A 13,785-nucleotide genomic window follows, 5' to 3' on the forward strand; every position below is an offset into this window, starting at 1 on the left:
GGGGAGCTAAAATGCCCTTATAAAGTCTTAAAAATGTGAGATCTCCAAGCTGTCTGGGCTATTATGGCTCAAACAGTAAATGAATCAGGACGGTCTCCTCAAGCCAACTGACCTGCACTCCCTGTCGGGGGTTATGAACATGACAGCCTGGGGCTGGGAAGGGGATAGAGGCTATCTTTGTATGAGAAGGGTCAAGTGCAATGCAGGCAAATTAGGCGTTGCACTGGCTCAGAACGGGGGTACCCATAATCTGGTACCAAATGGCTATAATAAGATGGATCACCCCCAATTAAGTTGTGTGATTGTCGATTTGACTAGAGAAAAAACACTCGGTTTACCAAAAAGTCAGACCGTGCAGGAAGATCTAGCTTTTCCACAAAGAGGACTTTGGTGCAGCGAACCTTCACCTAATTTACCTTTGCCCTACTATGTAGTCTAAACCCAAAGAGCATTCGCTCTGGATCACTAACCTGTAAAAGGATTGGTTAATGTGTACTCCCGAGTGCCCTTGTGCTATTCGTGGATTGTGTTTTCATACCACGTATAAAGGCGCTATGCCCTTGTTCGTTGCTCAGATTTTGAGTGAGTTTTGAGGCTTTACTGTTACTATTGCTCAGTTTCGAGATTGAAAAGCCTAGACTTAATATAAATTCCAGTGTTTAAATAAACACCCATTGGATGGCTCTGTGACGCCTCCAGGGCTGATTTTGATGATTAAAAACTATTGTAATTGAGGAACTTTCCTTATTTAACTAACGGTTTTATAGTAAAGTTTTGTTTCCTACGACTAATATGGGAATAAAACAATGTTTACTTTTTTATTGCACTTTCCCTTCTTATAGCAGTGTTGTTTTGCCGTCGCAAGATCCAGCGATATAGCAGTTTGTCATCCCATCGCAAATTAGTGCGATGCATAAGGCGAAGCAGTCTGTAATTGTAAATGGCCCCTTATTTGTCAAGATCTTTCTTCAAAGCTGATATTGTGAGGGACAGAGGCAAAATTGATGAAGCTGGATTTCTTATTTCAGGCCGTTGTTCTGTGCACCTTTTTGGAGATGGGCACTATTGACCTAGGAAAGCGGTCTGCAATCGAGCTGGGCGCAGGAACAGGACTTGTGGGCATTGTGGCTGCCTTACTGGGTAAGTTCTTCAGATATGATCAGTGAAATTTATACTTACATTAATAGGAATACAAGCACAGACCTTCGACCCCTTATTCGTCCTTTGCGCCGCACTGCTAGACTTCTTCAAAAATATTTCTGCTTCATCTTCAACGAGGAACTCTGCTTGACTATACACGCAGTAGAAGCGCCATGTTTCTGTGGTAAAAACATTGGCATTATCGGCCGCTTCATGAAATTCCAGTGGAGTACTGCGCAGTACCTCGACAAGGAGTGCTTGATGAAATTGGACTCTTCACGGGAAACATCCTTTTTTACGACCTTTTTTTCTCCGAAAGTCGTGGTTAACGAAAGCGCAACAACGCTTTTTTTAACCACGACTCCGTTTTTTTGTGCCTTAACTACGTACAACGAACATGCGTGGTTAAGGTACAAAGAAGGGAGTTGGCGAAGGTAAGTGGTGGGTTTAGGTTTTGGGGAGGGGGTGGGGGGTTTTAGGTTTTGGGGTGGGGTTGGGGTGGTGGGGGGTTTTTGGTTTTGGGGAGGGGGTGGGGGGTCAGGGGGTTTTAGGTTTTGGGGTGGGGTGGGGTTGGGGGGGTGGTGCGTTTTTGGTTTTGGGGAGGGGGTAGGGGGTCAGGGAGTTTTAGGTTTTGGGGTGGGGTTGGGGGGGTGGGGCGTTTTTGGTTTTGGGGAAGGGGTGGGGGGTCAGGGGTTTTTGGGGTGGGGTTGGGGGTTTTAGGTTTTGGGGTGGGGTTGGGGCGTTTTTGGTTTTGGGGAGTGGGTGGGGGTTAGGGGGTTTTAGGTTTTGGGGTGGGGTTGGGGCGTTTTTGGTTTTGGGGAGGGGGTGGGGGGTCAGGGGGTTTTAGGTTTTGGGGTGGGGCGTTTTTGGTTTTGGGGAGGGGGTGGGGGGTCAGGGGGATTTAGGTTTTGGGGTGGGGTTGGGGGGTGGGGTGAGGGATGTAGGGTGAATGGTGCCTATTACTAATGCTTTTATCAGGAATGCCTTTACAACGAAATATCGTTGTTAAGGCATTCGAGGTAAAATCATTAGTAGTAGCAACGAGGTCAGTGTTCCGACCTCGTTGTTAAGGCAGTAGTTGTTTTTGAAGTCGTTGTTTCGTCGTACAATCACTCTTCACTGCATTATAAATCTACCTGTTCGTTCACATGAAAATAGCGGCTAAGCAATGATCGAATCAAACGCACTTGGGTGTGAATGATCATCTTGCAACTTTACTTAGGGTTTTTTTAATATGTTATATTATCAAGAGAAATGAGCAATGTGCCACATTTAGACCTTGATTTAATTCTTCTCTTTTTACAATGCATTGTGATTTTAACACACCAAGTACAATTATCACTTACTCACCTACCTACTAGGCAAATCTCCTTAGTATGATCAGTAAATAGCATTTTCTACTCTTTTGCAATGCAATTAACTTAAGCATTGCCAAACTTCCCTTATGCTAGTTTTTTTCCCAAATAATTAATTTTCTAGGAAACAATGCAAGAAAGATTGTTCACCTGGTGTTATGCCGCTTTCGGCTAGTGGTTACATTGTTGCTTCTGTAACCCCAACAGAAAGAAATAACACAGAAAATATAATTAAAAAAATACCTCCTAACAACTCCTCCCTCTTTACACCCCATCCACTAGTGTGAATTAGCCATAAGATTTTGGATATCTTGTAATATCTATATTGGCCTCCAAAAGAGTGTGATTATGGGAAGCTCTTGAGGACTAATTGTCTAATTAAATAAACCCACTGATCTCCATGTTGGGGTACAAAGCATATTCGGTCTTCCTGGCTCAACACCTCCAACAATGGATTCCATACCCATAATGGAGGTATGTCTAGTTTCTTCCATTTGAAGACAGTGGTTGTCCTTGTCACCCTTAGGCATTGCAAAACCCCATACCACTTCTGCTCGATGAGGTCTTCATATACCCCGAGCTCGGCCCAAGGACCATTGTTTACGGCGAAGAGCAGGAGACATGGGGGAAATCCCTGCTTCATGCTTCTGTGGAGACCACAAGATTATGAGAGCTGGCTTTTGAATGCTATCCTTGCTGTGGGGCTCACATAATTAGCCAAGACCATGTCTCTCAATTTCAGATCGAATCCCATTCTATCTAGCACCTGTGTCAGAAAGGGTCAGTGCATTTAGTTGAATACTTTCTCTGCCTCTGATGGACGCAGGGCAGTCGGAGTTTTTTTTTTTCTCAACCGTTTCAACCAGGCAGACCACCCTCCATACATTATCATGCACCTGCCTATCTGAACAAAGCTGCATTGGTCAGGATGGACCCGTATTGGCAGGCGGTCATTTAACCGTGAGGTCAGGATTTTAGCAAATAGTCCTGCATCCTGCAGTGAAGATGGGCAGTTGGTCTGTGTGTTGCGCAGTACCTCACGTCCTTCCCCGCTTTGTGGGATTACTGTGACAATACTATGAGTATAACGTAGTTTACTCTCCATTAACATAGCAAACATAGGAATGGAAATCTTAAATTCAAATATACAACATATTTCAATTTAGATATTTATTATAGCTAATTAAACATTCAGTTCGCACATAATATAATCAACATAGAATCAACCCAAAAAATTATAATACAACCCCCTACCCTAAATGAAACATACACATATGAAAACATAAATAACATACCAGTAAATACGCAAAAATAAACAAATAACACAGAACCAACAAAATCACAAAATAATATACATACAAATTTACAACCGCCTAATACATGAGAGGATATTTAAACCGCACAATAAAGCCTGGCTTGTAAATTGGCATGTCTTGAACATTGGCATGAAGTGTTTGAAATTGGCAAATTTGAAGCCCTGACCAGGATTGGCTACCATCAGGCCTGTAACACGAGAATTTGAATCAGGAAATTATAACCTAGAATTGGCTGTTATTATGTTGAAATTTATACAATCCAAACTACAACGCATAATTGTAGCATCAAAGCAGTAACTTTATTGTGCGGTTTAAATATCCTCTCATGTATTAGGCGGTTGTAAATTTGTATGTATATTATTTTGTGATTTTGTTGGTTCTGTGTTATTTGTTTATTTTTGCGTATTTACTGGTATGTTATTTATGTTTTCATATATGTATGTTTCATTTAGGGTAGGGGGTTGTATTATAATTTTTTTGGTTGATTCTATGTTGATTATATTATGTGCGAACTGAATGTTTAATTAGCTATAATAAATATCTAAATTGAAATATATTGTATGTTGTATATTTGAATTTAAGATTTCCATTCCTATGTTTGCTATGTTAATGGAGAGTAAACTACGTTATACTCATAGTATTGCTTCCCTGTGTGTTACTCTCTGTATCTAGCTCAGGGACCCTGTTTAGATACGAGGAATTACTGTGACAATAGCCTTGCTCATTAATTTTGTGTCTCTTTTAGAGTCAGCACAGTCGTCAGTCTCACTAATTTGGGGATTAACTTTGTAGCATACACTTTATGGAATCCTTTTGTAAAGCTGCCTGGGCCTGGTGCTTTATTTTTTTAAATCAGGAATTTTATAACAGGCTTCACTTTCTCGTCTCTAATGGGTGCTTCCAAATCTACCATTTGTTCTCTAGTAAAACAAGGGAGTCTGACCTATAGAATGTAGTCATGTTGTTCTCTCTAAGAGTAAGAGTCTCTGGAAATAGAGAGTGACATAAAACCTTCTAAATTCCTCTAGCTTCTCCTCGTCTTTGGTACGTGATTTAGCTGCATTTGTTTTATCTTTTTCAAATATTATTTTTCTTGCTTGCCCCATAGCTAGCTAATAGGGCGCCCACCCTCTCTTCTAACACTAGAGAGCATTGTTTCAGATAAAGCAGAGATAGTTCTGTTTTGTTCATGTAGCTGAGTCATAGCTGACCTCGTACTGCCATTAACTTATGGTGTAACTATATAGAAGGGCAAGATTTGTAATCTTACTAGTCTGTTTTTAATACCCCTCCAATTTCTACACTTCAAAAGCTCTTAGTTACCTCGGATGGGACATCACGAATCACTGATTCCCATGTTTTCCCATGAAACTTCAGCCCCCCAAATTCAAGGTGACCTATTCTTCTATTTGTTGGTCAATTTCCTCCTTGAATATGGTGTCCCTCAAGAGAGAAATATGGTAGCGCTGCATCTAGGACCAGTACCCATTTGCAGCTGTGTAGAAACTGTAGTGTGATCAGACTCGGAGACTGAGCTGAAGCCTGTCGGTATAACATTGGAAAGTAATATGTTACTCATCAAAATGTAATCTATCTGTGATTATAAGCACAGTATGTGTGAATAATGGTGTATTTTTTATTTAATGTATGTAGGTCCTTCCATGCCTAACTAGGTCCTATATCAGAAAATATTAATTTAATTTTCTAGCAAAAGCCCCCACCTGTATAGATCCGGTAGATGACCTGTTACTCTGAGAGTCCCATGCTAGATTAAAGTCCCCACCAACAACAATCTCTCTGTTTGCCAGTCCAGTAAGAGCCTCAAAGAACCCCCTCAAAACCAAACTTGTGCTTGAGTTACATCTAGGGAGTAAACCATAGCCAGTGTTGTGTTACCATCCAGTCTTACGAGGAGTCCAGAGATTGCCCCCCCCTTTGCACCCAAACCTAGAACCACGTGTTCTGGCTACTGTAGGTTCTGAATCAAAGGAGTAGACAGGATTCCTTGTTCATCAGTATACAGCCCATTAATAGGTTGGTCTCCCTGCATCCCACTCATTCTGTAATGTGAAGAAATAGTAGTCCCCCATGCTTGGAGACCTCAGAGTGAAATGCCCAATGGGTGACTTCAGTCCCCAAGACAGTGAGCAATGGTGTTAAAAAATGAGGTTAGGTCCACAGTTCAGTGTTTTTCATTCTGGGCATCAAGCTACCTCATCTTCGTAGCACCTCATATAGTGAATTACTTATGAAGCCTAGTATTATTGTTAACCTTCTGGGGTCTCTGCTTCTTACAATTTGCCCCATCTTATTCAGTTGTTATGTGGTGCTTCCCTAATTTGAACGTTCCTCCTGGGATTGGTGCTCCACCAGGTCCATCTTAAGAAGTTTTGTTGTCTTCTCTGACCTTTTTGTAAAATTATGTTGCCCCCCTCCCTGCCTCCCCTCAAATTTGAAGGCTGTGCCAAGTGGCTATGTCTGTCTATAACAAATTGTATCTTCACTGAGCTTATGCATAATGGACATAGAGTTCATCCTTTTATGAAGGGTCACTAGTGAACCGTCTTGAAATATCATGCAAGTACAGTCTTGGAAAGTCACTAGAGGCCCTCAGACCTTTCTCTTTTTAAGAGAAGTAAATAAATTTGATCAGGATATCTTTTAGGCACAGGGAGTGCTGTGGTCTCTTGTTGCCCACTGTATGCCCATTCTAAGCAGATGCTCTGATGATCATCAGTCATAACAGTTGAAAACATGCCTGCCATGATCGCCTCCAGATTAGGGCTTTCTCCACCTTCCTTCAGGACCCTAATTTGTAAGTTCTCCCACCTGGATCTGTTATCAAGTTCCTCTGTTTTCAACTTTGCATCCATATATTTTAGTTTGATTGACTGCTGTGTGAATTTGAGACTTGTTCTAGAAAAACAAATGTGTATACCCTAGTTTGTATTTCCATCTCTTTAGCACTCACAGAGTGCACATCCTGTGTAAGATCATCAATCCTAGAACTCGGGTCAGAGCACGGATCACATCAACTTTTTTCAATATTGCTCTGAGGTTTTATGTCAGATCATTTTTAAAACAATAGAGGCTGTGCAGCAGGTCTGTCTTTGTGACTGCCATGTCTGTTTCTTTGTAGTCGTCTGTGCTGATAGCGCCCCGCACCAAAGCAGGATCCTTAGTAGCAGTTCATGTTTTAGTTCTAGATTTGCCAAAAAAGGCTTTCAACCCCTCTAGTGGGGTGTTATTTTTAGGAGGCATTCAGAAGGGGACTGAAGCACAGCTGGCTTGGTGAGAAAAGTGAGCAGTTGTAAATGTTGATGGCACATCAAGGCACTTTTAGAGGATTTTCCATCAATTCTTGCCCTATATAAACGCTTTTTTATGTTTCCTGCAACTTTGAAGTTTGTCAGAAAGTCTTTTATGGGGTGCAGGAGGTGTTTGTTAACCACTGCACGCTCCAGCTGCAACTTTTCAGTTCACTGCTGTATTTTCTCTTGTCATTTTTCCCATGTGCCCACCCACCCCCTGCGCTCGCTGCAGCTACATCATCTGTCCCTCCTTCGGGGCCCTCGCTGCAAAGCTTTCTTCATTGATAAACTAGGTCCCTGTAATTGACATGTCAACGTGAATGGACAGGTATGACGACCATGAGCTCATGTTAAGGGTGGGGGCTGTGAGCATCCTTTCTGACTGTCACATCCTACTTGACAGGCCTACTAGGTTTACATAGAACACTTGGGTAGAATGTGAAAGGTAGAGAACTGGATTCCAAGAAAGTTCCTGTTTATCCACTGTCAGTGTGCTGGAAAAGCCTGCTTTTGGTCTGCCAGACTTCTGTCTCTAGCTTATTGGGTGTACAGTGCCTGCTTTAACCTGGGTTTTAGTGTTGAATGTGGGAGGATACTAGTATTATCATAGTACCCCCCCCCCCCCCCCCAAATACACAGACACACACACACACCTAACCATCAGAGCCAAAGTTTAGTGTGGCTGAAGGCTTTTAGCATCTTGAAAATATCCTTAGTGGGTAAGGGTGGCCCTGGATCTTTTAACTTATTGGTTCCGGCATGTCCAGGAGTCATTCCCATCCACTAGTTTGTGCCAGGCATAAATATGGCATATCCAGGCACTCACTCCAGAACAATACTAGCCTGAGGAAGAAATGAAGAGGACTGGACCTGCTGTCAGTGCCCTGATAAATGTCCTGAAGGGCTGAGCCTGCTCCCTCTTGTCCCCAGGAGAAAAAAGTGGATTCCAAGGGTGATGAAGGGGAGATCCTTTTCAAGTTACAGAGATCCAACAAGGCGCAAGAGGCCTTTCATGCAGTTGCCCAGCTGCTCAGTGATAGCTGGGCCTGGACTGGAGCCTGCTGTTGGCCTTTGTCTGACAGCCTGTGCTTCTATAATTGATGTCCCGAAGGTCCTTGGGGGCCTTAGAAGTGTCCCTTTTTTGTGGATTGTATGTTAAAGGACTAAAGTCAAAATGTAAAATCTTTGTCCAGGACGAACATGGGCGGTGTATCAAACCCACACTCCTCGCAGTTAGTGTCCATTGCAGTAGGTCCCCATCTACCACGACCATAGACTGTCATAGGCACATCGGCACTTTGTGCTTCTTGCTGTTCCTACTTAAAACAATAAAGATTCTATTTCCAGTTCCCCTTATTGGACCTTTGTTATTTTGGGTCCTGTTGCTTATTACATTTTACTCAACTTTCTAAAGTCGGTTTGGGATTTTTATTGTGTTGCATTTGACTTTATTACTGTTTTGGTACTTCATAAATACTTTACACATTGCCCTAAGTTGTGCCTGTCTGCCTTGTGTCATCCCTACCAGGAGTTTGAGTGTAGGTTAATTTAGTGACTTGAGGGTTCACTCTGACAAGGGTTGTGATCATTCCTTGCACTGTTCAGTCACCGACCCCAAATAATAATATTCCGATTTCATACAATAATCATTTATATTTTAAAATGAAAAATGAAAATCTTGCTTTTTTATGCTGGATTTGTATCAACATTTGGTGTGGGGTTTCCACTTCCAAAGAGTGTCTAAAAGACCATTCTTTGTACATGTGTACCTATAAACATAAATTCCTGTACTTTTGTTCTCTTATATATGGAAAATGTCACTTACCCAGTGTACATCTGTTCGTGGCATTAGTCGCTGCAGATTCACATGCTGTGCACATCCCGCCATCTGGTGTTGGGCTCGGAGTGTTACAAGTTGTTTTTCTTCGAAGAAGTCTTTTTTCGAGTCACGAGACCGAGGGACTCCTCCCATTTCCACTCCATTGCGCATGGGCGTCGACTCCATCTTAGATTGTTTTCCCCGCAGAGGGTGAGGTAGGAGTTGTGTATGCTAGTAATAGTGCCCATGCAATGGAGTGAATACGTATGTACATAATGAAGTTTAAAGTAATATATTTACAAATTTACAAATGTTCAAGATCAACTTCTAAACGGCTACAGGCTCCCGGGGAGGCGGGTGGGCCCATGTGAATCTGCAGCGACTAATGCCACGAACAGATGTACACTGGGTAAGTGACATTTTCCGTTCAATGGCATGTGTAGCTGCAGATACACATGCTGTGCATAGACTAGTAAGCAGTTATCTCCCCAAAAGCGGTGGTTCAGCCTGTAGGAGTTGAAGTTGTTTGAAATAATGTTTGTAGTACAGCTTGACCTACTGTGGCTTGTTGTGCCGTTAACACATCTACACAGTAGTGTTTGGTAAATGTATGAGGCGTAGACCATGTTGCTGCCTTACATATTTCGTTCATTGGAATATTTCCTAGAAAGGCCATGGTAGCACCTTTTTTTCTGGTTGAGTGTGCCTTTGGTGTAATAGGCAGCTCTCTCTTTGCTTTAAGATAGCAGGTTTGAATACACTTAACTATCCATCTAGCAATGCCTTGTTTAGAAATTGGATTCCCTGTATGAGGTTTTTGGAAAGCAATAAATAGTTGTTTTGTTTTTCGAATTAGTTTTGTTCTGTCAATGTAGTACATTAGTGCTCTTTTGATGTCTAATGTATGCAGTGCTCTTTCAGCTACAGAGTCTGGCTGTGGGAAGAACACTGGTAATTCTACCGTTTGATTTAAGTGGAACGGTGAGGTCACTTTTGGTAACATTTTTGGATTTGTCCGTAGAACTACTTTATGCTTGTGTATTGGAATAAATGGTTCTTGTATGGTAAATGCTTGAATTTCACTCACTCTTCTTAGAGATGTGATGGCAATCAAAAATGCAACTTTCCATGTTAAATATTGCATTTCACAATAGTGCATGGGCTCAAAAGGTGGACCCATGAGTCGTGTTAAGACAATGTTGAGGTTCCATGAAGGAACTGGTGGTGTTCGTGGGGATATAATTCTCTTTAGGCCTTCCATAAATGCTTTTATGACTGGTATCCTAAATAATGAAGTTGAGTGCGTAATTTGAAGATAGGCTGAAATTCCGGTCAGATGTATCTTTATTGAAGAGAAAGCTAACTTTGACTTTTGCAATTGTAGTAAGTATCCTACTATATCTTTGGCAGATGCGTGTAAGGGTTGAATTTGATTATTATGGCAGTAATAAACAAATCTTTTCCACTTATTTATATAGCAGTGTCTAGTGGTAGGTTTCCTAGCTTGTCTTATGACCTCCATACATTCTTGTGTGAGGTCTAAGTGTCCGAATTCTAGGATTTCAGGAGCCAAATTGCTAGATTCAGCGATGCTGGATTTGGATGTCTGATCTGTTGTTTGTGTTGTGTTAACAGATCTGGTCTGTTTGGTAGTTTGACATGAGGTACTACTGAGAGGTCTAGTAGTGTTGTGTACCAAGGTTGTCTTGCCCATGTCGGTGCTATTAGTATGAGTTTGAGTTTGTTTTGACTCAATTTGTTTACTAGATATGGAAGGAGTGGGAGAGGGGGAAAAGCGTAAGCAAATATCCCTGACCAGCTCATCCATAACGCATTGCCCTGAGACTGATCTTGTGGGTACCTGTATGCGAAGTTTTGGCATTTTGAGTTTTCTTTTGTTGCAAATAGATCTATTTGTGGTGTTCCCCACATTTGGAAGTAAGTGTTTAGTATTTGGGGGTGAATCTCCCATTCGTGGATCTGTTGGTGATCCCGAGAGAGATTGTCTGCTAACTGGTTCTGAATTCCTGGAATAAATTGTGCTATTAGGCGAATGTGGTTGTGAATTGCCCAATGCCATATTTTCTGTGTTAGGAGACACAACTGTGTCGAGTGTGTGCCTCCCTGTTTGTTTAGGTAATACATTGTTGTCATGTTGTCTGTTTTGACAAGAATGTGTTTGTGTCTTATTATGGGTTGAAATGCTTTGAGCGCTAGAAATACCGCTAACAGTTCTAAGTGATTTATGTGAAACTGTTTTTGCTGTATGTCCCATTGTCCTTGGATGCTGTGTTGATTGAGGTGTGCTCCCCACCCTATCATGGAAGCATCTGTTGTTATTACGTATTGTGGCACTGGATCTTGGAAAGGCCGCCCTTGGTTTAAATTTATACTGTTCCACCATTGAAGCGAGATGTATGTTTGGCGGTCTATCAACACCAGATCTAGAAGCTGACCCTGTGCTTGTGACCATTGTGATGCTAGGCACTGTTGTAAGGGCCGCATGTGCAACCTTGCGTTTGGGACAATGGCTATGCATGAAGACATCATGCCTAGTAGTTTCATCACCAGTTTGACTTGTATCTTTTGATTTGGATACATGGTCTGTATCACATTGTGAAATGTGTGAACTCTTTGTGGACTTGGAGTGGCAATCCCTTTTGCTGTGTTGATTGTTGCTCCTAAGTATTGCTGTGTTTGACACGGAAGAAGGTGTGACTTTGTGTAATTGATTGAGAAACCTAGTTTGTGGAGGATTTCTATGACATATTTTGTGTGTTGTGAACACCGTCTTAGCCTGTTGGTTTTGATTAACCAATCGTCTAGGTACGGGAACACATGTATTTGCTGCCTTCTGATATGTGCAGCTACTACTGCTAGGCATTTTGTAAAAACTCTTGGTGCAGTTGTTATTCCGAACGGCAACACTTTGAATTGGTAATGTATCCCTTGGAATACAAACCTTAGGTACTTTCTGTGTGAAGGATGTATTGGTATATGGAAATATGCATCCTTTAGGTCTAGTGTTGTCATGTAGTCTTGTTGTTTGAGCAGTGGGATTACGTCTTGTAATGTAACCATGTGAAAGTGATCTGATTTGATGTAGGTATTTAATGTTCTGAGATCTAGTGTAGGTCTCAGACTCTTGTCTTTTTTGGGTATCAGAAAGTACAGGGAGTAAACTCCAGTGTTTATTTATTGTTTTGGTACTAACTCTATTGCTTCTTTTTGTAGCAATGCCTGAACTTCTAGTCCTAGAAGATCTATATGTTGTTTTGAAATATTGTGTGTTTTCGGTGGGATGTTTGGAGGGAATTTGAGAAATTCTATGCAATAACCATACTGGATAATTGCTAAGACCCAAGTGTCTGTTGTTATTTCCTCCCAATGTTTGTAAAACTTGGTTAGTCTCCCCCCCACAGGTGTTATGTGTTGGGGATTTGTGACCTTGAAGTCACTGCTTGTTTGGAGGAGTTTTGGGACTTTGGAACTTTCCTCTATTCCTTTGAAATTGTCCCCCTCTATATTGTCCCCGAAAACCTCCCCGCTGATACTCGCTCTGGTAAGTGGGCTTTGTTTGTGAGGTTGTGGCTTCTGTGGTTTGCCCTCGAAACCCCCCTCGAAATTGTGTCTTTCGAAATGTGCCTCTGCTCTGTGGGGAGTAGAGTGCGCCCATGGCTTTGGCCGTGTCAGTGTCTTTCTTAAGTTTTTCGATTGCAGTGTCCACCTCCGGCCCAAACAACTGCTGTCCGTTGAATGGCATATTCAGCACAGCTTGCTGTATCTCTGGTTTAAATCCTGATGTACGCAGCCATGCATGTCTCCTTATTGTTACAGCTGTGTTGACAGTTCTAGCAGCTGTGTCTGCAGCATCCATTGCTGACCGTATCTGATTATTGGAGATACCCTGTCCTTCTTCTACTACTTGCTGCGCTCTTTTTTGGAACTCCTTAGGTAAATGTTCAATAAGGTGTTGCATCTCATCCCAATGGGCCCTATCGTATCTGGCTAGCAAAGCTTGCGAATTTGCAATACGCCACTGGTTTGCTGCCTGTGCCGCCACCCTTTTGCCTGCAGAATCGAATTTTCGACTTTCTTTATCTGGAGGTGGTGCATCTCCTGAAGTATGAGAGTTGGCTCTTTTGCGCGCTGCTCCCACTACAACAGAGTCTGGTGTTAGCTGTTGTGTAATGTACACTGGGTCTGTTGGTGGCGGTTTATATTTTTTATCTACTCTTGGAGTAATGGCTCTCCCCTTAACAGGCTCCTCAAACACTTTTTTGGAGTGTTTTAGCATTCCGGGTAGCATAGGAAGACTCTGATATTGGCTGTGTGTGGACGACAGTGTATTAAAAAGAAAGTCGTCTTCAATGGGCTTTGAATGAAGGCTGACATTATGAAATGCAGCTGCTCTTGACACCACCTGTGCGTAGCCTGTACTATCCTCTGGTGGCGATGGTTTAGCTGGATAGCATTCTGGACTATTATCTGATACTGGTGCGTCATAAAGGTCCCATGCGTCAGGGTCATCTTGACTCATTCCTGTATGAGTTGGGGATTGCATCATTGGTGGAGTGGCTACCGGTGATGGTTGCGGAGAGTGATGTGGGGATGGTGGCGGTGTTACTTGTTTAGCCACCTTTGCGTGTGGCTGTTTGTCTTTGTCTTGGAAGGCAAGCTTGCGTTTCATTTTGACTGGAGGAAGAGTGCTGATCTTCCCTGTATCTTTTTGATAAAGAGCCGTCTTTGTGTGTGATCTGGCTCTATTGCCTGTAATTCCTGTCCAAATCTATGTGTCTTCATTTGTGTGGACAGTCCTTGTTCCTCAGTGTAGGAACTTGTTT

The 13,785-nt window shown here is 42.2% G+C and overlaps 1 protein-coding gene across 3 annotated transcripts in view; it reads left to right on the top strand.

Moving 5' to 3' along the window:
- METTL21A (methyltransferase 21A, HSPA lysine) overlaps positions 1 to 13,785 on the top strand; it is a 65,347-nt gene that overhangs the window by 35,701 nt on the left and 15,861 nt on the right. For all 3 annotated transcript variants that reach the window (XM_069225966.1, XM_069225964.1, XM_069225965.1), the window contains exon 3: positions 1,029 to 1,140. In XM_069225966.1, the coding sequence (XP_069082067.1) occupies positions 1,029 to 1,140 (112 nt within the window). The remainder of the gene's footprint in view (positions 1 to 1,028; positions 1,141 to 13,785) is intronic.

Source organism: Pleurodeles waltl, chromosome 3_1, assembly GCF_031143425.1.
Source record: "Pleurodeles waltl isolate 20211129_DDA chromosome 3_1, aPleWal1.hap1.20221129, whole genome shotgun sequence".
In the NCBI taxonomy this organism is placed as follows: Eukaryota; Metazoa; Chordata; class Amphibia; order Caudata; family Salamandridae; genus Pleurodeles; species Pleurodeles waltl.